Genomic DNA, 26,493 nt, shown 5'->3' with positions numbered 1-26,493 from the left:
CACCAACGTCAACTAATTATCTACTCTCCTTTTTATATATTTATATCTATATTTATATTTATAATTATAATTATAATTGAAATACTACTAATTAAAAATATTACTATCTTCATTAATATATCTATCCACATGCGAAACTAGTGTATGGCAGATTAATATTTGCATGGAAAAAACCTAAAACTTATTATCTATGAGGATCCAACTCAAGACTTTGAGTCTACTAGAAGTGTATTTGGTCAACTGGATTGACTATTACTGAGAGAAATGAACGGATTATTTTCATTCATATTAAATGATTTTGCTTTAATTTTTGAAAAATATAAATTAGGTATTTCATCTGTCTCATTTTAATGTCCTAGTTTAACTTTAAAAGTCTTTTTTAATTAACTTTGAACGTAAATATTTTTGTATGTATTTTATAATAGTTGATGAAACTTATATTATTGAAAAGTATATATATTATACAACTCAATTTATTCATAAATTTTATATAAGACAACAAAAAATAATTACGATCAAAATTTAAGTAAAAAGATTTTAAAAATAAATTAAGACACTTTAGGACTCTTAAAATGAGATGGAAAAGGTATTATACCAATTGATGTCAATGATCTACAATTGGAGTTGTAAAGCATCAGAATTTACCCATGAAGCGGTTGTTCAATTTTCGGCTTGATTTTGATGGGGTTTTTTCTTATTGAAGCTATATGGTTGGGTTGAACTATCTGACATTATCTGTGTTCGCATATATATCAGCTCGCTTTTAACTAATAGGTTATCCCGAATAACTTAAATTTATTTGTCTGGCTAAAGAAAACCATTCGTCTCATTTTAGTTGTTATGTTGACTAATTTTGACCGTAAATAACTTTGTTTGTGTCATATAACACTTGATATAAAATATATGAATGAATTGAGTTTTTAATGTACTTTCCGTTCATATAAGTTTCATCTACTATATAGTACAAAAAAAGTTATATACGGTCAAAATTAGTCAATATGACAACTAAAATGGAACGGAGGGGTAATGATATTTTAAACTTATAAAGGGTGGTGGGCTCTAACCCATTTTGTATTCTTATGATTTTCTCAATAACTTAACCCAAATTTATATCCATTAGCAATGTACTAAGGCAAGTTCCGTTTGCTAGCTATCCTTATACTAGCCATGTATTATTAACACAACATGACTTGATTTATATACGAATTATGATAAGTATAATATCCAACATAGTTGGTCAGAGGCTTGGGACTAATCACTAATGATAGAGATCAGGATAGACTCAGGTTTGATCCTTGAGGCGGACGGATTTTATCATTAATATATATCCTTGAGCCTACGAGAAAGCGATATAGGGGACTTACCCGAGCTAGAGTATGGTTGGGTTAGCTGGCGAGGCTTATGTCTTTTGAAGTAGATATTTTTAGGTTCACTCATAAGCATGTGATAGTTTATAATATTTTGTTAATAGGATAGCAATCAATATTGTATATCTATACTATCTACTACTGCTTTATAATGATTATTCACCCCTATTTTAGGAAATGGTTAGAAAATAGTTAGATGAAAAATTACTAGATTGCTCTTAATAAATAACCCTTAAGGAAAGAGTTATTAGATATTACTAAAATTACCCTTAATGAATTAATTTATACTTTAAACCCTTATCTTCTAAAACATCACTATCACCATTGTATCAACTTACACGGTTAGACCACTCGACACCAATTTTCGATGTCATCGATCACCACCCGTCACCGACACCATTAAACCACTGTCGCCGTCACCGTCGCCGCATTGCACGGGTACAATGCTAGTATTATTAAAGAATAGACCCCATGTTGAAAGTTACATTGGGAAAAATATCTAAAATACCCTTAATGATATATCACACTATTAAAGTATTAGTCCTTAATCTTTTAAAATATCTCAATTAACTCATTACATTAATTACTTTTACTTCAATTATATATATCACTCGACGCCGCCTCTACCATCAATAGTCGTCCCCCACCAACACCGTCACCGCCACGAACACCGCCGTATAGCGCGGATACCGTGCTAGTAATAATAAATAATTATTAAAATATTTTTTAAACCTTCATATGCAATAAGTAACATCAAGTTATAACCATAACTTTAAAGGATATGATAAACAAATTCTTTAATCTCTTCATTAAAATTAAAATATCCTAGGGAAGCATGTGAGAATTTTATTTTATACAAATTAAAAGAAAAGTCAACTAGTTGAAAATATACTAAGATAAAGACTCTATTTTTAAAACCACAAAGTTGCTGCTTGTCTTCATATGAGACGACTAGTATATAAAGTGATCATATTATGCACAAAACCATCAAACCAAAATTACATCTTCTTGAAATCTTTCCTACTATACCTCTTCCACTTAACACTCAAAACTCTCTCAAATTCCAATTAGCATATCATGGGTGAAGCCGTTCTGTTCCTTCCATCAAATGATCATCACCACAAACCTAAAGACAATGGACAAGAGAACAATAACGTCGACGTAAATGATGGCTCATGGTTCGAAGAAGTGATCGACGATGATCTCAAATGGTCTTTTGCTTTAAACAGGTTTAATTCCACTTTGCTTTTCAGGAAAAACAGTATGATAAATTTGATTCAAACAAGTATTGATATTTCATGCATTTTTAAGTTGTTAACGTACTAACACTCTAATATTTCATACAAAGTGTGCTGCATAAAGGGATGAGCCAGTATCAAGACATAGTTCTTTTGGATACAAAGCGCTTTGGAAAGGTATTATATATATTATTAAGTATTATATATTATTTCTCAGTTGAAATGTAACGATATAAACAATAATACCCAATTTCGCCAAATATGGGATATGGGGAGGTAAGATGTAAACAGTCATACTGACCTATCTGAAGGTAGAAAGACTGCACGCAAGAACTTGCTCCTAGAAAGCCTGCTAAATACTAGTCCGTACTAATGGATTAAGTAATGAACATATTCTATAGGCGTTGGTAATTGATGGGAAGATGCAGAGCGCGGAAAGTGACGAGTTTATTTACCATGAATGCTTAATCCATCCCCCTCTTTTATGTCACCCCAAGTAAGTAATTTTGATCACTTCAACTCTTCCTAGCTAACTCATCCAGACATTATTTTCCTCTCTCTGGCTAAATTTGATCAACCTACGTACTGTTTTCTTTAATTTTCAATACAATCTATCTCTGTGTAAATATATATGTAATTTGGATACATATACCCGCACAGCCGGTCCTAAAGATTTAAGCACCTATGGGGAGTCAAGACAAAATAGCTACTGACTCCTACCGAATTCAAATAGTATACATAACTTTTTTGTACACGACATCAACCTTATTAAAAAAAATAATGGTGCCCCTAAGAAAATGGGCCTGGTACAGGGGTTTGGTTTGCCCCTGTCTAGGCCACCCCTGCATATCGATCCGTTGCATCTATGTAGACGTACTTTATGCACGGATGACATGTCAGATAAGAAAAATATCAACATCAAATTAAAAAACATTATTTGATGTTGTAATGTAATGAATCAAATATCAGTATATATGTTGTAATGTAATGAAAAACTTGCAGCCCAAAAACAGTGTTCATAATGGGAGGTGGTGAAGGGTCTACTGCCAGAGAAGCACTCAAACACAAGTCCATTGAAAATGTTGTCATGTGTGATATTGACCAGGTTCAGTTGATCCTCTTTATATATTGAATACATACTTGTAATATTTTTCATATACATATTGTCAAGGTCTTGATAGAAGTACTTTATTCAACTTGCAAGTAATTAATTATTAAGATCAAGTTCAAATACAGTAGTAGTATATATAATATAGCAGTTATTCAAACACATATATAAGCTACTAAGCTTTATGCAAATAAAATAGTAGAATATGATGTCATTATAGAGGGGGGTGGGTGATCACGTTGTTTGCATTTGATGAGGCAAGCAACTAACATACATTATCTTTGTTACGCATGCAGGAGGTAGTTGCCTTCTGTCGTGAACATCTCACAGCAAATAAAGAAGCTTTTTGTAACAAGAAGCTTGACCTTGTCATCAATGATGCCAAGTAAGTCTTATAATAGTCCTCTTTTGCACTTTTACTCTTTGTAATCGTGTATGACTAGTCTGGAATTGAGTCTTGGGTTGGGGGGACTCCTGCGGGTAATAAGAAGCTTAAAAAATGAAGAACAGAAACTTATATTTTGTTAGGGGCCAATTAACTTAGGTAAACTAATTTCTGTAATACATAAATAGTACTAGAATTATAGAGTTTGATAGACATTGTGGTCGGGCCTTTGCCATCTTCGCCTTTACGTGGCGTATGACGTGGATATCACATGCTTAAAGATATTGATTTTGACATCTAAATTAATTTTGTCAATTTATTCTAAAAAAAATAGGATTGAACTACAAGAGAGGAAAGAGAAATTTGACATAATAGTTGGAGACTTGGCTGATCCAGTTGAAGGGGGGCCTTGCTATAAACTCTACACAAAGTCCTTTTATCAGCAAATCCTTAAACCTAAGCTTAATACTGATGGAATCTTTGTGACTCAGGTTCTTTCTAATTCTCCTCTGCTCTAAATGATCGATCTATCTTATTATAAATTTTATCAGACAAATTAACATACGAGAGTAGTCAATTAGCATGGTTTATATATACATTGTTATTTGACTTGCCACGCTATTTATGCAGGCTGGACCTGCAGGAGTGTTCACTCATCAAGAAGTGTTTTCATCTATTTACAACACTATCAAGCAAGTATTCAAATGTAAGAGCCACAACTCTAGTTATAACTAAAATCAAGCATAATTAGTTAATGTGCTAAATCCTTGTTATAGACTAATCAATTAATTAAACAGCTTTACCTTAACTATGAACTCAATCCTTAATGATGATACGTAAACATTGGTGCAGACGTAGTTGCATACACGGCTCATGTGCCTTCTTTTGCTGATGAATGGGGATGGGTTATGGTTAGTTTTTCTATTTTGAACATTTTGTTTACACTTTCTTCTTTCTTTAAAAATTCCTTAACTTATTAAATAAAGTGTGTTAATTTACTTGGTTTAGGCATCCGACACGCCATTTTGTATCAACCAAGACAACATGGACAAGAAAATACGAGAAACAATCAAAGGAGAGTTGCTGTATTTAGATGGCACTTCATTATGCGCCTTAATGGTTCTCAACAAGATGGTTTCTTCCTCGTGAGTGAATAACCTAATTATTATCTACTACTCCATTTGTTTCAAATATATGAATTGATTGACAATTTTTGTTTTCAGGTTGAAAAATGAAACTCATGTGTATACTGAGGACAATGCGAGATTCATTCATGGCCAAGGAGTTGGGAAGAAATGTAATCTATAGAAATGTTTTTTTTCTTTTATTTGTTCTTATCTTGGTCTGCTTTCAAAAACAAATTAAGATGCAAAACACTTGAAAGTAATGGAATTTGAGCGAGTTTCTAGTTGTTCACATACGTATTCTACACGAACCAATGGTTATAGTAATCGTACTCATACCTTTCTTTTCAATATCCGGATGTTGTAGCTTACATTTACGTGATGAAAACTAAAATAATCTTGACAAAACTAATTGCCGGTTCTTGGTTGTGAAAATGAATTTCTACTTAGGATCCAACTTTGTAGGAAAATGGTCGCCACTATAAGCAAAAAGACTGTCATTAATATAAGGATGCCCACTTCCTCTGGTGGTAAAATCTCCTGCTGAATTTGCTGCTGATTCGGCATTTGGATTAAGACCGTTGAGTTCCATAATGCCTTCAATCTCTTTCACAACATCACTCATTGTTGGTCTCTTATCTCCGGTTTCTTCCACACATTTCAATGATAAATCTACAAACCTTTCCAATCCTTTGAGTTGAGTGGTCAAACCGATGATTGGATCAAGGACATCGTGCAGATTATATAGTTCTTTACTTCCGTCCATGGCTTGCTTTACTTCTCTCACAATGTACTTCCCTTTCTCGATTGGATTTCTTGCTGTTATTAGCTCTAATAGTACGACTCCAAAGCTGTATACATCGCTCTTTTCAGTCAACTGTTGTGTCATGTAGTACTCAGGGTCCATGTATCCCTGCATTATATCATGCAGCCTTCTTTTTCAGGTTAAGTATTTCACGAGAACGAAAGCCTTAGGTGTGGAATGGAAGTTAGCCAATAAGCCAAAGGTGGCACTTTAGGCCCACTAATGAGCAAATGGAGCAGACAATTCAAGTTATTACTTGCCTCTAATGGGTCAAATTGGTCAACACAAAGGTTATCCAAACTGAAATGGGTTGAATGGTTCAAATACGTCGAAAGAGTCAAAAGTCATAAAAAGTGTGGTCACAATGCATATATATCAAAAGTTCCAGACTTCCTGCCCGTTTTGACCGCAACCCATTTAGAACAGTTACAACCATTTACCACCTCTGCATACTTCTAGTCTACAGTAAATAAAGAAATTACTAACCATAGTCCCTTTGACTTGAGTTGTAACATGAGTCCTATTAGCATCACCCAGAGATTTGGATAGGCCGAAATCAGCCACCTTTGCAACTAAGCGCTCATCTAATAAAATATTGTTTGTCTTAACATCTCTATGTATGATTGGAGGATCAGCAAGATCATGCAAATATTGCAACCCTTTCGCTGCTCCTAGTGCTATACGAAGTCTTCTCATCCAATCCAATCTGATTCCAGATCTCCCTACATGTATAAAAAACATCCATCGTCAATTTTAAATTTCAAATGAGTTGATATCAATAATTCTAAAAATGAAAAAAAAAAATGTTACCTGATAGACTATCTTTGACTGTACCATTGACAATATACTCATATACCAACATCTGTTCACCTTGATCGAAACAGAAACCTACAAGACTAACAAGATTCTTGTGATGAACTCTTGAAAGAAGTTCGATCTCGGTTTTGAACTCAAGTCCACCCTGTGTTGATCCCAGCGTAGCTCTTTTGATGGCAATTAGCTGCCTATTGGGTAAACTTCCTTTGTACACCTAAACAAAACGAACTCTTTCTTTCAGCTTCTCTTAAAATTATTAACTCTCTTATTTTCTTTCATCTTTATACATGCAGAGTTATTATTTTTTGGGTTATGTTTTATATCTATCAGGTCAAATGGGTAAGCTGAAGTAGTCAAATGAGTCTAAAGTAGGCTACATGTATTTATGATGCATAAACCTCTCAAATCCTTACACTTAGTAAGAATTTGATAGTCAGTATTCAACATGTTGTTTATAAATTCAAAAAACATTTGGGTTTTCCAAATTAGCCCAACCTGCCAACATGAGTTTCATTGTATACTGCAAAATTATCTTTTTCGATCTTAACAGATCTTCACAAAGCTACCAAACCCACCCGATCTACCCATATGTATACACGTTATAACGTTACTGTAAACGTACCATTCCATATCCACCTGCTCCTATGTTGTTTGATTCCGAAAAATTGTTTGTGTATTTGCTAAGCTCTCCATAAGAGAAAGCTTTTGCTCCTTTTTAACTGAGGAACAGCACCGCTTCCATTGTTTACATCCCATAAGGCTACAAGTTTTACAAAAATACGATCAGAACCCAATCATATATGCGAGTGAAATCTGAAAGTTACAGTAAAAGGATCATGAAATATTATACCAAATGGGCTGTTCTCTTGCTTTGTTCTTTCAGCTCGCCCCTTTTGACGAAAAGCATATATTCCAGCAAATACTAGTAATAGCAAAAGGACACAACTGCCAACAGTCGCCCCAACAACAACTCCCGTATTAGATAACTTGTGTCCTGCACTCGATCCTTCTGTGAAATGACATCATAATATGTTTTAGAGAATGACTAACTGTACATAACTGTAAAGTAGAAGTTGCAGAATACACATTATGGATAGGCTGCGTAATGAATAAATTTTGTTTGAATAAGGTCAGGTTGGCCCCAAACACTTATTAAACTTTATTTATGCATATATATGTTCAGTAATGCTCTAGTTAAATGATTTTAACTCGTATGACAGGTTTCCTTTAATATTATACTGTTTGTTTTATCTGCTAGAGACATAAGGTAACGCAAGTTAACTAATGAAAAATATGAATTACCTAACAAGAAGTCATAGTTTTGACCAATGAAAAAGTAGGGCCCAAAGGCTAAGGGTGGTTTATAAGTTTGTTCACTAAGTGAGATCCCAAGGCCAAGAATTCCGGTCCTATTGAACCCATCTACTGCAGATGGGAATATCTGTAACTCGATCCGAAGGTAATCATCCGAATTCTTGAAAGGATTACTGAGTGAAATCGAGTCAACCGGGAGTTTAGATAATTGAAAAGAACTGATCATAGAATTTCTTAGAGAATCATAATTCGTCGTATTTCCAAGGTCAGAAAAAGAAGGAGCTCTGAAGTAAAGGTTTCCGGAGTATGGAAATGAACATATACAGTTTGGACTTAGAACTCGAGGTAAACTACAATATGTAGATCCACAGTTGTTGGTTGGAGTCGAGTATGACGTAGTATTATTTGTGGGAAGGGAACAAAATTTATCATTTACGCCAGTCTCTCCACATATTAAATTTCCTACCAGTCTGCAAAAGAAGTATAAATCGATGTAATTTAGTTGATAAAAAAAATAGATAATATAAAATCATTCTATGTGAATGAACTAAAATATTAAAAATGTAATAATATCTGAAGTAAATTGGTTGAAACTTGAAAGTTCCATATCTGATATAGGCTATGAAAATAAAAGTAATATATTTGACCACATAAGTCGAACCTTGCATTTTTTTTTTTTTTAATTCTTCAGAAAATGATGGTATTCTGGTAAAATAACAAAACTTACATTATTTTGATGCTTTCTTGGCTTCGTTGAATGAAGTCAGAAATTTGATTATTCTGCAAATTGACTTCTTGTAGTTGGTTGCTTGGTGTAGTGCTAATATCCAAGGTTCCATTTAATGCATTGTTACTTAGATCACTAACGAAAGAAGAGTTTTCCAATCATCAGTTTTTCTGCAGTTATAAACATAAGAATGTGCACCAAACACCAACCAAGGGATTATATACTTACACATTCTGTAATTGTGGCATTTTGAAAAGTTCAGGAGGCAGCTGTCCTCTAAGGCTTGTACTATACATCTTCCTGCCAGATAATAAAAAAGTGATACATAATCAGCGATTGCAGTTTTGAAGTAAATTTGTTGAGCTGGTTAGAGGGATTTACAGAGTGGTCAAAGCATGTAAATTCGAAAACCATGAAGGAACAGGTGAAGGGTCAAAAGTATTGTTGCTCAAATCTCTGAAATGACAATAAGAAATCCTGCATTAGTTTCTTGAGTATGTGATGAAATAACTGGTTAGAGACTTTATTACTTACAGATAATTCAGGAATTTCCAGCCCGTCAAATTAGGCACAGGGCCGGTCAATTGATTGTTTGACAGGAGCCTATAAGCAATTTATTCGAAAATGTCACAGTAACATCAGATGGACCAAACAAATAGACATTTAACTATTTAAGTTATAAAACCTACATTTCGAGAACATCAGTGAGGTTATTGATGCTTGACGGCACATTCCCTGTTAAGAAATTTCTATCAAGACGTCTGATATCAAACGGAAAAGATGGCATTAGTATATAAACAATCAGGAAATCTTGAGGTGGGATCATCATAGGTACTCACACCACTTCCAGCGATTTCACAAGGCCAAGTGTTGAAGGAATGCGGCCACTTAGCTGATTGTTTTCAAATAAACTGTTCAGAAAGAAAAGTTGAATAGTAAGTGGATTTTCTGCGATCATTTATATATACAGGGAAGATTGTATCTGATATGAAGACATACAGATGAAATAAAGTCATGTTGGAGCTAAAGAGCCTTTCGGGGATATTACCCGTGAGCATGTTCCCTCCAAAATGGCTGAAAGTTGTAAAATTGCAATCTAAAGTAAGCACAATACAAATTGCATATCTCTACCAAGTGAACCCATATCGAAAAGAATGATATATATATAGACATACAAGTGTTTTGTATTTATCAGCATATCAAGACCAGGAGTTCCTCCATTAGAAACTGGTAGACTTCCAGAGAGCATATTGTCAGCTAGATCTAACCAGTAAAGATTTTTAATGTTACCAATGGAGGGTGGGATGGGTCCGGTGAAACGATTTGAATTGAGGGACCTACAAAATCAAGATTTTTGAATAATGATTAACATAAGCCATTAGGTTTGTAAGCATAAATAGAGATTTAAAAAACTGGGTAAGTTTGGTGACAGGACAAGCTGGGTGGGTCAGGTTGACCCGAAAAGAATTTTATCAAAAAATAAAGTCATTCAGAATGAAACATAGCCTGTCAAGTATGATAAGAACGTTTATTAGATAGTAATCCAGTTTTGTTGAATATAATGATTTACATTGTTTTATAATGAGTTAATTTACAGCTTTTTCTGCCTCGTTTTTCACTAGTTTATTGTCATTTGACATGCTAAAGATGAAACGTACCCATATCAGAAACATTCATAAGTAATGGGTCAAAATTACCAAAAAAGAGAGTTCTATATATCTGTTAGAAGGAAGCAATCTTGTACTCACAGGAAATTGAGGTTGACAAGATTTCCAAGTGAGTCCGGGAGTGGACCACTGAAACTACAACCGACCAGGATTCTGATGAACAAAATCAAACACAAACTATTCTAGTATCTCGATAATATCCAATTTAACAGAAGTTGAGGCCAATCAACTGGAAAAACTACTCACAGCTGTGTTAGCTTTTTCAAATTCCCTATTGCAGGAGTTAGAGACCCGGTCAAACCTTCATTGTAAGATAGATTCCTGCATACAAAAGAAAAACAGAACAATAAATATATGATCACGTAACACATACAGAATCAAGAATTTTATGTTAACTAATTGATCCAAAAACATACAGTCTCTCCAATTCCGTTAACTGCACGATGTCTCCAGTAAGGCCACCTTTCAAATTCATGCTTGCCAAATTACTGGAAATTCAAACAGAATGAGAAAAAAACTTAATTCTAGTTGCACAAAAATGAATATTCGCAGATAATGAACTCACATGGAGGTGACACGCCCGTTTGTGCAACTGATCCCTTCCCATCCACTACACGGATCAGAGCTACCTTCCCAACCAGGTGGTGTGTTATCCCAAACATCATTCCTAAGAGATTCCATAATCTTAATTACATATATAAATCAAACAAGATTTCTCTTAGCCATATACATAGCAAAATAGTTAGAAACTTGATTAAAACGACAACCATGAACTAATGTACAAATTATCATAAACATATATGTATCAGTTCATTTCTTGAACTTGTCACAAGCAGCTTATATGATCCTCATTCTTTAACAACACATAAAAAACGAACATTTTTTCCGTTCTTGAAAACAAACGTATAACTAGCTAGTACCGAAAGTCAGGAAAATGATAGAAACTTACAATCATCATTTTGTGCAGCTGAAAACCAAACTTTTTTGAAGAGTATTATGATAAGAAGTAATTGGCCTAATCTTTCACCCATTTTTAGTTATTTTCTAGACATGAAAATGGGAGAGAAAATGTGTGTAAGTATATCAAGACGAAGCTATATGTAGATATTGAGGAGAAGATACTCTCTTTATGACAGCAGGATTGTTTCAATTCATTAACTTGAAAATCAAATGGGCAAGTTGGTTTGTGTCATAAAGTATCATTACTATTATTATTTTCTTTTTTAATTTTGAACATATTTTCATAAATTAAATAATCAAAAGTCATTGAACTAAAAGAAAGTGCATGGTTTACTATTCTAGCTTTTCAATTTTGCATGTTGCATATAGCTGAAAACGTATCATTCGTTTTACCAGTTCTCCTGGAGACAAACATAAAGTGACAAAACTAAGACATACCTAGAGGTCTCTCCCACATCACCATCACGTTATTACTTCATTAATCCTCCAATATGAACCTCTTTCTTATTTCTTTCTTGGGGTTTCGCTGGTTACAAAAATAAAACGTAATATACAAACACAAAATGCGTCAACGTACACTTCGTTACTAACACAATACTCTCCACAATAACCAATTCCTTACTTTTTTTCCGGCTTTTGCCTAGTTACTCCGTATAAAAAAAAACTATATATACTCTATGTATAACAACAACACTTTCAATTTCTGCATACAGGGTATGGAGATGTGAGATGTAGATATCCTTGTTTCTACTCAAAGGTTAAAAAAAAGTACTATTTTCATAAGAACTTCCGGCTCAACCTCTACTTATATGTAAATAGTTATATACAATTTACCTATAATTACAAGACTTTGACAATTACATATCTCTGTGTAAGTGTAACCGATTCTTAAAAAAGTCAACTATGGATGGATATAAAATTTTTTGAATGTATTATTTCTCTTTGCACTATTATAAAAGCAAATCTTTTGTTAACTCAACCGTTATATACTTATATATATATATATATATATATATATATATATATATGTGACATTTATTTAGGTAACTTCGTTATAGTGAAACATCTCAACTTCTTTTAATAGTTGGACATTCTTTTCTATTACTTTATCGATACAAGATAGAAAATCAATCTTATACTTTTGAATATGGTTTGTTGGGCTTTTTAAGAGCATCTTTATATTAGAGGTCCTTTCAAATTGTTGATTTAGTAAAAGACACACGCCGTGTTAGTATTAATGTATTATCCTGATTATGTTTGTTCGGCTTTGACCGAAAATTAGTTGAACAATTTCATATCAAATATTGAAACTTATATTTTAAAGTCAACGAATTAAGATTTAAATACAGGGTAAAAAAGTCATATTATTATTCAACTATTACATTAAATAAACTTATATCTATTCTCTATATAAATTATTTCTCCCTGAAAAGTGTTTACACAATGATTAGTTGTAAAAGTATAAAATTATACTCTCTGTGGCAAATGTTATTGTAAAAAACACAATTTGACCTTAATAAACTAATTTACACTCTAAACTTATATATTGATGATTTATATTCTAAACCTTTATTTTTTAAAATAGTTCTACTATAACATTAATTTACATAAACCTACACTACTCGATATGTCACCACCACCAATAGTCATTGTCATCACCATCCGTCATTCACAACACTAGACCGCCGTCACCTCCACTGCTGATGCATTAATTGCATAGGTACCTTACTAGTTTCAAATCACAATTTTAAATGGATGACACAAATCTAGGATGGAAAGATTTTTTCTAAAAAAAGTATGTTTTCTTTCTTGTCATGTTCCATAATTATATTAAAGTAAATTGTATTTTTGGTCCCTATGTTATCACATGACTTACAACCGTAGTCCAGAAACACGTATCAATGAACTGGCAGCCAAATTTTAGGTTTTGGTGGCAACGACGGTCCAAAAGCTAACGATCATTAATTTTCACCCTTTAATGAAGTCATATGCCACACACGTAATGGGTACATCCGTAAAAAACGACCCCTATAAACCCCTTTCACTCACAGATTCCAGCCCAATCACATTTACAATTGATTTCCAAGTTTTATAACACTATAAAAATGCGATTGATCACCATATTATAATGCAAAACTAATCCTATCACTTTTTAATAGGAATCAAGAATGGTGGTAACGGCATGGTATATTCGAAGTAAAGCTCACGATAAATTATATGTTGGTCGTTGTTTAAGCTTTTTGCGTCTTGTTAGCTGCTTTTCAATATAATTCTGACTTTCTAGAGGCGAAAAAAACAGTAATTACCTAGTTTAGACTTTAAGAATAGTAAAGTAAACGCGTATACAAATTAAAACTATTAGTGGTCCAATAGATCATAACTATCCTACCTGCATGAGAAATAATTATATATATTCAATATGCATAATGCATGTGGGTACTCGCGTCAGATAGTGACTCAGCTCCTTCTGTCATTTATTTGACGATATTACTAATCTATAGGGATTATGGCATCGGAGTGTAACCAATGACTCAATGGTTATATAATGTAGTGACCTTTTAAAATGGTTATGTGATGTAATAACCTTTCATTTTTGTTCTTTTCATGTATGTTACCGGGTAACATCCAAGTTATAACTGGTAAATGCCCTGTCATGCCACGTCACTTGTCAAGTCAACCCTTAATGCCTATGTGGACTTATTTATTTATATCTATATTAATTTTAATATATTAACATATTTATTTATTTATACCTTTACACATTACGGAGGACATTCCATTCCATTACATTATGGGAAAATGATTTATGCATAAACATTTATTTATTATATACAAATTTGATTTTTGCTCAAGATTTGCAGATCTTGAAATCGGATTACTTTTATTGACGATGATGATGATGATGAAATCGTTGGATGAATACTGTCGGAATCTGGTGGTGGTTGCCGGAATCTACTACGGTTGCCGGAATCTGCTGGTGTTGCCGGAATCTGCTGTTGTTGTTGTTGTGGATGTTGCTGTTGTGTCTAATATCAGTCTTTTTACCCATTTTGAACCATATATCTTTGAATTTTTTATAATACATCTATCTATACTTCTATACAGAGACGAAGCCAAGAATTTTATTATAAGGGGACAAATTTAAAACATTATATAGGTAAAAAAAAAATTGAATATCACAATCAAATTCCGATAAATTCATATACCAGCAAAACATCCAACTACAAACAAATGTAAACCCAAAAGACGACATAACGAACCAACTACAACTTCGTCGTATAACCAAAAGCACGAACTATTCACTAAACTTAACGACCCATATAATGCTATATTATATCTACTCATCTTCATATTAAATCAATACAAGATAACAAATAATATGTTGTCTAGTGTGTTATGTGTGAGATTTCCCAAAACAAAACCCCCCCTTCGGCCCTTCCAATCTATCATCACACTTTCATTTTTCAATTCAAGTCAAAAGAAAATAAGAAACCATAATAATTAGAGAAAATATATATGGATAACTTTATTAAGATCAATAAATGAAAGTATTACATGTTGAAGAAGAAAAGATGTATGGAGAAGGAGAATGAAGATTATCTACTTATAGCTACTATCATTTAAAAATTGAGATTTGAAAGTTAAGATTGAAATCATATTTTATTTTTTTATTTTTTTTGGTGTGGGTAAATTTTCAAATATACTTTTAAATAAAAAAAATTATATTGTGAAAAAATTAGGGTGGGGGCAATTGCTCCCAATGCCCCCATGTTGGAATCGTGTCTGCTTCTATATAAATATTATACCCCTATATTGAAAAGTTTATAATTTTGGGACATGTAAAATTACCATTTTACCCTTAAATAATTAACTTACACAACTATTCCATAATCTTTTAAAAGATATTCACTATCCTTAAAAATCAAATATCTTTGTATCAATTATCAACATCACTTGACGCCGACGCCACCACATCACAACTAATGTCATCGACGCTGCATTGCGCGGGTACTAATACTATACATTTAAATTGAAACGAGATGAGCGTATAATATACTAAGAGTATCCTACGTTGGATAATCAATTAGTTTTGACTTTTGAACTTGTCTCCCATCTAAACTTAGATGAAGAACCCTTCACATTTAGTTTTTATAATCATAAAATTCATGGAGATCATATATTTATTTAAAATTCAAACAAATATTAAAATATTTGTATATAATGGGTTCCTCATAGGGAACAGCCCCATACTCATTTTTCATATATATATATATATAAATATTAATATATTTACATTAAATTTAATTTATTTTCAGTTATATATACATATATATATATATATATATAATAAAACATATTTTATTATTAGGTATATATTAGTTATTATTTTATTGAATATAACTATTATTTTATCGGATATATATTAATTATAAATATTTATTTATTATATTAAAATTATAGGGTAAAAACTGTAAATTTATAATGGAAATCAAAAAAGTATAAATTAAAGTCAAAATTGAAAACAAAAGTCAACGTTAAATAATTAAGAGTTGTGATTGGTTGATAAGTTATTAGAGCAACTGTGCTTTAGTACGATAAAAAATAACTAGAAATTCTCTTTTACGCATAAGCTACCTTATACAAACTCAGTTTCAAGAGCAGAAACATTGACAATTAATAAATTCTATGTGCAGTTCCTACCAGCTCCTAACTTCCTAAGTGCAGTTGAAAACAGAATGGAAATCACCGACACCAATCAGCTCCTACCAGTTGGGCAGTGTGAACCCAAGGGGCAAGCTATAACAAAATCAATAACCAAATGTTAGTGAAGAATCCGGTTGTTAAAAGCCGGCACTAAATGAAATGATGTATGTAGACATTGCAATTCCGACCCCATTATGTAATCTCTTCTAATGTATCAAATAGATAAACCTAAAAGAATTTGTTAAAATGGAACAAATACCCACAGTGTATACAAATTGATCCAATTTGAAGGCTGTTAAAAGATCAAAACACATGTTTAAATTAGCAAATACAATGCATCATTTCATTATTCAACATAAAAGAAAACACTCTTCTCTCAAAATAAGATCTGTCACATCATTATCCCAACTGAGATATAGTACGAGTATATGACAAGTGACCATACCAATTTGCTTCTGATCTGCTCCTCAGCGCAGGTACTTGACGTTTAAAGTAGCTGATCAGTACTACTTTACAGTAGTACTACTTAATCTGGTCCTTGGTGTCTACTTCTACTGTCCCTAAAATACCTAGCAGGGTGTCTTTAAAGTAGCAGGAGTCCAAGAAGTATCTTATGCAATTAACAAATAGGGATTGTTCCATCATCATAACCAGGGTCATTTATCATGTCTACTCAAGCTTCCAATTAGAACTCTGTAGCTCATGAATACATAAATTTGATTGATACCTTTACGATGCATCTCTTACTCATTAAAATGATTCAAACAATAAATGAGTAGCAGAATGAGTAGAGAAGGTACCATGCTACCAGCATACATTATATATTATATAGGGTCAGGTATGCTTTATAAATGGGTCAACGATGATTGTTGGATAAAAAGATTGTTACAAGTCTGTACAGGTCCGCCTTTCCTACTGCTTTCTTTATATTTATATATATATATATATATATATATATATATAGGGGTGAGATAAAATAAGTCCATCTCCTAAAAAAAGTCCAGGGGTCCGTCCATCTTCCAGATGAGATCAAAAACACGGAAGGACATGATGGTCTTTTTACGTATACTATTATAAATACCAACAGCTCGTTTTATTCTAACCTAAAATCCGACTTCTCCATCACCGCTGCGTCAACACCGTCGTCCTCCATCATCTGCCACTGTCGTCCTTCATCATCTAACACTGCCGTACTTTCAATCAACACTTTCTTCTTCTTCCTCGTTAGCTATAGATTCCGGCAAATAATCCTATTGGATCAATTTTCAGAATCTGGCCAGCTAGGTTTTTTCCTCTGAAATTGTAAATTGTAGATTCCGGCCAGCTAGGTTTTTTCCTCTGAAATTAGAAATTGCACATTCTGGCCACCGGTGTTTTCTTCCTCCATCAATCCGAAACTGTCTTCTTCTTCTAAATTCCGGAGAATTTTCCAATACAAATGGAAAATAACAATGAAGAAGTTAATTCAAATGAAAAGCAGGCTGAATCTGAATCAAGTAAGTAATTACTTTTTGTAATTTTTCTATAATTCACTGTCAATTTATGATATATCACTGTCAATCTGAAACAATTTTTTAAATTATTACTATTATCAATGTTTCATTCTTTGTTGTTGTAGTAGGACTAGTATTTTTTTTATTGTTAATTGTTATTTTAATCCCAATGATGATACAATTATTTTGCTTTGTATAGTATTAGTACCAGTTGAGTGGTTTTATGAATGAATAAACAAAGAAACTAGAGTAGATAGTGTTTGGCAGGTGGAATAAGTTGATCCTATTTTTATACTTCCAAGTTGTAAACGTCATAAAGGGATTATAATTCCAGGTTGTGAACATCATCAATTCATTCACAGTCAATCTTCAACTTTAAGAGAGGTAAACACATCCAATAGATAGGATTTATATTGATATGTGTAAGCTATATATACAACATGTGTAAGTTATGTTAACCCATGTGTAAGTTATGTTAACCCTGTGTAAGTTACCCCCGTGTGTAAGTTATGTTACCCTGTGTAAGTTAGTTTTAACCATGTGTAAGTTATGTTACCCCTGTGTGTAAGTTAGTTTTAACCATGTGTAAGTTATGTTACCCCCGTATGTAAATTATGTTACCCTGTGTAAGTTAGTTTTAACATGTGTAAGTTATGTTACCCTGTGTAAGTTATTTCAAACCATGTGTAAGTTATGTTACCCTGTGTAAGTTATTTCAAACCATGTGTAAGTTACTGTTAACCATGTGTAAGTTATGTTACCCCCGTGTGTAAGTTATGTTACCTTGTGTAAGTTAGTTTTAACATGGGTAAGTTAGTTTTAACCATGTGTAAGTTATGTTACCCCGTGTAAGTTAGGTTTAACATGGGTAAGTTAGTCTTACCATGTGTAAGTTATGTTACCCCCGTGTGTAAGTTAGTTTTAACATGTGTAAGTTATGTTACCCTGTCTAAGTTAGTTTTAACATGTATAAGTTATCTTACCACGTGTAAGTTATTTCAAATCATGTGTAAGTTAGTTTTAACCATGTGTAAGTTAGTTTTAATCATGTGTAAGTTATGTTACCCTTAAGTTATGTTACCCTGTGTAAGTTATGTTACCCTGTGTAAGTTAGTTTTAACCATGTGTAAGTATTACCCATGTGTAAGTATTACCCATGTGTAAGTAATTTATGTTACCTATTGTGTATGTTATGTTACCCCTTGTGTAAGTTATTCAGGTGACTCAAAGGAGAGATGGGTTGTTAAACTACATGTTTTTCTTGAGGTTGACCCCAAAACCCTGCATAATATGTTTATTATGCTTTTCTTGGAATAAGTTGATATCTGTCTTTTATCTAAATGTGATTGGTGATCTTTTCTAAAAAAGGCTGTGACATATATCTGATTTCCTGCAGGTACTTAAAGAACTCAAGTCATATGTTACACATTCCGAAAAACTTGAAAGGTTGGTTGTCCAACTGGCAACTAGTAGCAGGGGGAAGTGGTGTGAAATCCGTTTAACCTTTAAGGGGATGATCTGCATAGAATAGATTGTCTTCTATGTGTCTCGTTGTTTGTATGTTGACTTGTTGAGTGAAAATAAGAAAAAGAAAGCAACCATATTCAATTGTCATAATAATGTATCAAACTTTCAAAAAAATGTATCAAGATCTTGTATGAATGTTGCTACCAGTAGACTTAATGTTTCCTGTCATGTTATTGTTTTTCTACTAGTTCTGCCTGTTAACACAGAATTGTTCTCGTCTCATGTGGTTCTTGTGGATAAAAAGCTACTTTGAAAATGTTTTGTGCGCGTGGAATTCATTTTATATTATGAGTAATTGATATTTAGTTTTTTTTTTGCAATTATCGAGTCTTATTTTGAGATTAACCTTACACATGTGTAAGTTATATAATTTGCACATGTGTAAGTTAGATATCAAAATCAAATAGTTATTCAGAATTCATAAGCTGTAAACCTTACGCGTGTATAAGTTATAAGATTTACACATTTTTAAGTTCATAATGCTTCATTCTTTCCATTATTCTTTTTAAACAAGACCACACGGAAAAAGAAAATCAGTTATTTTCCACTTTTTACAGGAGATTGTGGCGTGTGTCCTGACTTCATACGAGGTCGTTTTAACTTTTCATTTGAGGCTTCCTTCTCCGCCTTCTTCTTCTTCTGCACATCTAACTGCATATAACAATATGTCAATGTGATCAAAATGGACTGCAAAAGATGTAACTAGATATTCTTACAGTGGTAACAATCATGATTTTTTTAAAGCCTATCAGATAAGGTATGATAAGGTAAATAGGTTATTACTCTTTACATAACCCGTTGTGTTGCAGCTTGTGGCTGGTATGAAACTGATCATCCTATAATGACCTTTTTGGTCTTTAAATGATGACGAGATCTGACATTTTTTTTATCTCTAACTGATCATCAGAAGTACTATATGTTTGCTGAAATACTAAAATCTAATTATGAATTCAAGCGGTACCATGCAACTATTCGTAATATCCCTTCAAAAGTGCAAATTCCAACACCCAATACTACAAGGAAACTAAGTCGGATATCTAAAAGACTATTAAGAGAATAGAGATTACGGAGAATGGTTATCATAATTGTTGAACTAGAATGTAATGCATCTTTTGTATTTTCATTTAGCAAGAAAATATTAACCATTCTGGATAAACGTACCTGGACCAATATAAAAGGTAAAGCAACTCCACCACTTGGTGAATTTCCCGAGCTATATAACTATTCGTTCCGTTTAATTAGATTTTGAAGACCTACATGCTTTATAATATAAAAGAAAACAAAATCAAAAACGAAAACATAACCAACTCATAAACTCAAAAAATAATCCCAGTATAGATCATAGAAAATAGTTCTCTTGATCTTCCAGTTCTCGCAAATAAGCAGCTTTTTTGTCAACTATGTTCTTGAGAGCAAGACGCTCACTCTATAACATTCAAGTAAGAACATAACCTCAATAAATTAACTCCTGTAGAATTTATTGATATCTTGATGGACTTTGCAAGACCTTTAACTCCTCAATATCGTTCAAACTAGTTCGAGTAAGACCTCGCCATTGTATTTCCTTTTTATATTTAGAAATAATATCCATAGCCATGAGAACATTTAATGCATTATATACCCGCCGACGAATATTCTTCTTATCATATTGTTGCTGTGATAAGCATTTGAATGAAACAAGAAGGTCATTTAAGCATCAGATACAAAATTCAAAACTAAAACTTAGACCAGTAGACAAAGAAAGTCCTGGTCTTAGATCAAGCTACTCCTGGTATGCATTCGACTTGAAATTATATATTCAATAACCAGCTAGTGAAGCACAAAGGACTAATAAAGGCTAAGCAACCTACACCAAATATGCATTCCCTTGACTATATACAATGATGATCCTTCTTTATAAAAATATACAGATGTAAGTCTACCCTAGGTATACATTCACTTGATTAGATACAATATTGATGATATATTTTTATACATTAGTGATACTTTTTTATGGAAATGTACCACGGGTATGAGTGTATGATCATCTAAATTGACAAATTGATGTAACAATTGACAAATTGCTGCAATTAATGACAAATGACCATCTTAAATAATGACTAACAGTTTTCCGGCAATATTTCGCCGGAAAACTTAGCGCCTGAAGTTGCCGGAAATGTGATATTTTCCAGGGAAGCTTGCCGGAAAATTGCTTGAAAGAAAGATCGAGGACATGATTATTTTTGTCACAAATAACACACATAACTTGTATGTATATACACAAAATAACATATATTTTATATGTATTTGATACATTACACTATAAACCCTAATTAGACCATAAGTTAAGTTAAATAAAAATTAAAATTAAAATTAAAAATTACCAAGTCGGTGGCATTACTAGTAGACACAAGATTCGAATATCCATCTTCGGAATTAGAATCTCTCCATTTCCGAACAACGCCTCTCTGTTCCGTCACCGGCGGTTCCTCACCGCCGGCGTCACCAAATCCGGCAACAAAGCTGCCAATTTTGAGCTCCAGAAGGATGGCAAAAGAAGGCAGAGAATAATGGCAGAGGAAGGCATAGAACGATGGAAACCTGATGGCTAGTGGTGTTGGCAGATGGGGAGAAAGGAAGATCAGAGAGAACCCGATGTGTGTGTGTGAGGATTGATAGAAGTGAATGTTTATGACGAAATTACATAAGTACCCTCTCACAAAGAAATTGAACGCGCGCCCTATGTTTAAAGATCCAATCTGAGCCGCTCAAAATTTTAGATCAGACGGCCAGCAATTGGTCCCCTGGACTTTTTTTAAAACTTGGACTCATTTTATCTTTCACTATATATATATATATATATATAGCACGATTGTAGGTTAAAGAAGCTATAGTATTATACTTATTACCTTATAGACTGGTAGCTTCCATGCCCACATGTCAAGAGTATTCTCGCCGAACTCCGAATCGGAGGTCGTTTTCTTAGAATTGGTACTGGCCAAACCAACTCATTTGATTAAGGATACTAATTGAGAGTAACTCTATCTCGCCTAACATAGTATTCAATCGGTTTGTTTCTTGGTCCAGGCTATATTAAAACGTCAAGTACCTGCTTTAACGACTTAGGAAATGTGAGTAGCCAACGGCTGACCACCACATTCCACGTCAATAACCATAAACTTTTCCAACTTCACAATTTGATCTCCAAGTTGTAAACCATCTTATCTGCTGGAGATTCCACGCTATTTTGATCCACCATTGCAAAAGGCATGTTCACATCTAGATTCATGATACTAACGGAACCTCACTCATTGGATGAACTGGTGTCATCCTTAACTCATCATTTAGAACCAGCAATGAGCCTGCTGCCTGACGTAAGTAATAAATGTTGCCTTAAAAAGCAGCAAATAGAAACTTCAAATTTGACTAAGTCATGTATCATTCATTCTGCTTTTTGTTGTACCATTTCCCTAAAACTTAATCTACTGTTAAGATTCCTGGACCAGCACGCACATTGCTCCTTTCGTGTGTACCACTCTGTAAGCTTTTAAAGAGATTATGTAGCATACATTAATCTTGTTTGTATATATGTTGGTGGCTTCTTTTAAACCTGATACAAAACTTTTTATATATGCATCAAACTCGTGCTCATATCTAAGCAAGTACAAAAACAAATAAATGATTTAGTAGCAAACGAACATTAAAACTTTAGCAAATATATCCCCTAACAATTATTAAAATCATAGTCAATCAATGACGCAACTATATCATGAAAAAGAAGATCTCTTTTGGCCATTTCTGTCAATTGAATCTAACTTGAGCAATATATAGTGGCAATCGTACTGACCAATACGCATTAACCTCTGTATGACACCTCCACGACTGTCCGAATATAATAACCATCCGATATGTATTTTCACATACTATAACTAGATCAAAAACACTGGATCAACTACCAAAACTTAACTACAAAAACACTAACAACCAAGTTGCAAAGTAAATTCATCATTTTGAACATGTTCATCAATAGGAAGTTTTGGGGTTGGCAGGCATGTTTTTATATGGAATCTATTAAATATTTGTAACAAATTCCAATAACTTGAGGAAGATAGATATCAAAAACGTGTATGTATATAAGAATTTTATTAAGAGATAGATGAAACCTGAGAGGATGGATGGATTGGTTGTTAGAGTGCGAAGAAGCCTATGGATAGGCAGATAGCGGTGGTGCAAAATTGTAAAAGAAATGAAAGTTTTCTGCCAAAAATAAAAAAGCTCAAACTTTAGTGGTGAAAACCCTAAAACGCCAAAAGTATACTGTCCTTAAGCATTTCTTTAAGTGTTATCGTTAGCGCGCTTGACTAAGAAGATAGAGAGGGCTTACGCTTTGAAAACTAAATTTTCACCACAACCATCCCATAACTACAAAACAACATAAGTTAGTATGATCACGGAGTGATACCATTGGTTTTGTAGTGTCTCCATCGTGTCACCAAAAATCGTTTCTTCGTGAAGAACATGTTGTGACGAGAAGTCATGAATATTTACGCTCCAATCTTATTTTATATTTATATTTTGCAAATGTTTTTATTTCTATTTCTAACATTTTTGTTTTAAATCATGATAACTTTTTATGATTTTGTGCAATTCAAAGTATAATTTGGGAGTTTGTAGTGTTCACAATATTCTCTTGTATGTGTAAACTATTTTCTATTATACATTTTTAATCTTTATATGGAAATATATTATGGATTCTCATGCATATTTATCTATAATACCTTATAAAAGAAACTGGATTCCTCCCCTTAGCTTAATTAAGAACTTGATAAGACCAAAATGCCCTTAAATAATCTTCCTTGCTAAGCACCCTCTCATATGATATACCAACTATGCCCTTCAACCATTTTCGTCTATAGCATTTTACACATTTCAGTATTTCACACATCGTGAAAAAAGTAAAACCCTATCACACAAAACACAGATCACCACCACCACCAATTCGAACTTTGCGCCACCAATCACCATCATGCCTTTCATCGCCAAAGTTTTACCTTATTACACAAATCCGACACCACCATACCGTCGTCACTACCGCCGCCGCATCGATCGCGCGGGCATCCATCTAGTGTCCATATATACATATATACATATATATATATTATATCATAATACGTTGAGTTTTTCTTCTTTATATACAAGATTATACTATTACAATACATTAACACCACACAAATATGAAGAACAGACTTCCCTAATTTCCTTTGAGTGATATATCACATATGCTCAGGGAATCAAATACATAGACAAACAAAAAATATTTGATCTTTACCAACTGTTGTCTTTTTTTTTTAACGTCAACTGTTGTCTTTTACAGACTAATTTCTAAAAGTATTAGTTGTCATTAATTTCTAAAAGTATTAGTTGTCATTTAATACTCTAAACTTGTCTTCCTTGATTCCTTTGTCACTTTGGTGGAAAAAAAATGTATAAGAGATCTTACCTAAACTGTCCATTCTTAAAATAAACATAAATTCGTCACACAAATATTTGTTTTCTAATTGTGGACAAACTTGTGACCCTTTTATCGGAAATCTTTCTTTTTAATTTCCCGCAATTTGTCACTTACATTTTTTGGGGAATTGCAGGAATTGGTCAACATATTTATGTTGACTTGTAGTCGTCAAGAGTCGTTGATGACGTTTGTCAACGACTAAGTCATCTTAACAAACCTGATCATATTTTTAATAAAAAACATATCTATACTATATTATAAAGTAGACTTACTTTAAATTTTCAACATTGAACTTAAATTTTCAATATTGATTTTAAGTACTTCCCCAAAATGTCCCTCTCATCTATCTCTAAATATATATAAAAGAGAAACCTTAAATCAAAAATAGGGAAGTTTGGACCCTTGGATGAAGTTTAACCTTTAATCAGAACCATTAGATCAAAATGCTGATGTCATATACCTTTTTTAACTTTTTAGATTTAATTTTAATTTAATAAATTTAAATAATCATTATTTCCTTATATAAAATTGTAGACAAAATAATTATTGTTCTTTAATGATATAATTATGGAAACTAATATTTATTACCTTTTACATCATTTTTCATATTTAAAATCAAGTTTGTCTTTTTTAAAATAAAATTTCATGTTTTAATGTAATATGTTTTTATTAAATTATAACTTTTAGAATTTTTATCATATGACGTGATAAATAAATTTTGGTTATAAACATTTAGTTTTACGTCATTAGTATCTTATTATATTTAATTCAATGTTTTGAAAACCAAACCGGATGCCAAAACGACCTTCTTACCATTTCACTGTTTGGAACGGTCGGATCAGTAGAGTCGGATTAAAAAACCGGATAATATAATATAATATGTATACACACACACACACTAGATTACGCCGGTGCGATGCACAGATTAACATACTTTTTAATAGTTATTCAACGAATTTTATGTTAATCGCTATCTCTACTCCCTTATAAAGCAAAAGGTCTCTTTTTATTCTTTAGTAATTTCTGTCTTTGAATTACCAGAATTGCCCTTGACATTTATTTTAGTAATTAACACTTTAAGCCCCTATCTTTTTAAATATTTCACTATCACCTTTGCATCAACCTACACCATTTGAGACTTGACACCGCCACCACCAGAAATAATACTGTCACCAACAATACTAGACCGCTGTGCCCACTACCGCCGCCGCATTACATTGCAGACATATTCGGATGCATGAAAGACATCCAAACAATACGGAAACCTTAGATTACGAGATCTTTAACGAAGACGTTTTCATTTTCCAATGGTGTGATCACTTTAAACCACCAATTTAACTTTACGTTTTTTAGTGGTTCAATTACTATCGGCATAAATGTTTGTCAACTTATGATATTATATAAATTTAACATGTTATTGATTATATATGTTTCTTGCGTATTACGCGGGCAATAATCTAATTTATATTTAGTTAAACTAACTATAATACCCTTTCTTTTTACTCAAATCTCAACCAATCTTTTTCTCTCTCTCTTGCATAAATCATTTATTCATCCAATTCATTCAAAATCTTTTATCTCAAAAACCGTACGTTGATAAATTATAAAAATTTATGGGTGTTCTTAAAATTTCCTGCTCTTTCATTAGAGATGTCATTCGATATACTTTTGACGAATTTTTAAATCCGAGGGCGGACGGCTAAAGCATTTGGCTATCAAACTTTATGACCTATCAGCTGTTATGACCAATCACACTCTATGACCTAT

The 26,493-nt window shown here is 32.8% G+C and overlaps 2 protein-coding genes and 1 pseudogene across 2 annotated transcripts; 1 reads left to right on the top strand and 2 right to left on the bottom strand.

The window, feature by feature from the left end:
- The first annotated feature begins 2,359 nt into the window (after positions 1-2,359).
- Positions 2,360-5,516, top strand: LOC122590694 (thermospermine synthase ACAULIS5). The gene is made up of 10 exons (XM_043762873.1): positions 2,360-2,596; positions 2,716-2,782; positions 3,007-3,101; positions 3,608-3,710; positions 4,010-4,098; positions 4,433-4,589; positions 4,729-4,804; positions 4,951-5,009; positions 5,107-5,243; positions 5,322-5,516. The coding sequence occupies exons 1-10, from the start codon at positions 2,445-2,447 to the stop codon at positions 5,404-5,406; spliced, it is 1,020 nt and encodes a 339-aa protein (XP_043618808.1). The 5' UTR covers positions 2,360-2,444; the 3' UTR covers positions 5,407-5,516.
- A 29-nt stretch (positions 5,517-5,545) lies between these two features.
- LOC122590692 lies at positions 5,546-11,622 on the bottom strand (annotated as a pseudogene).
- An 8,034-nt stretch (positions 11,623-19,656) lies between these two features.
- LOC122591714 lies at positions 19,657-22,503 on the bottom strand. Its single transcript, XM_043763961.1, has 4 exons — positions 22,409-22,503; positions 22,124-22,208; positions 21,599-21,973; positions 19,657-19,886 (listed from the first exon to the last, which is right to left on the bottom strand). Exons 1-4 carry the CDS (start codon positions 22,501-22,503, stop codon positions 19,773-19,775), a joined length of 669 nt encoding a protein of 222 aa, XP_043619896.1. The 3' UTR covers positions 19,657-19,772.
- Positions 22,504-26,493: the final 3,990 nt, after the last annotated feature.

This window comes from Erigeron canadensis, chromosome 3 (genome assembly GCF_010389155.1).
Source record: "Erigeron canadensis isolate Cc75 chromosome 3, C_canadensis_v1, whole genome shotgun sequence".
Lineage (NCBI taxonomy): Eukaryota > Viridiplantae > Streptophyta > Magnoliopsida > Asterales > Asteraceae > Erigeron > Erigeron canadensis.
The sequence above is the reverse complement of the archived record's forward strand: the minus strand, read 5'-3'. Positions and strand labels throughout refer to the sequence as shown.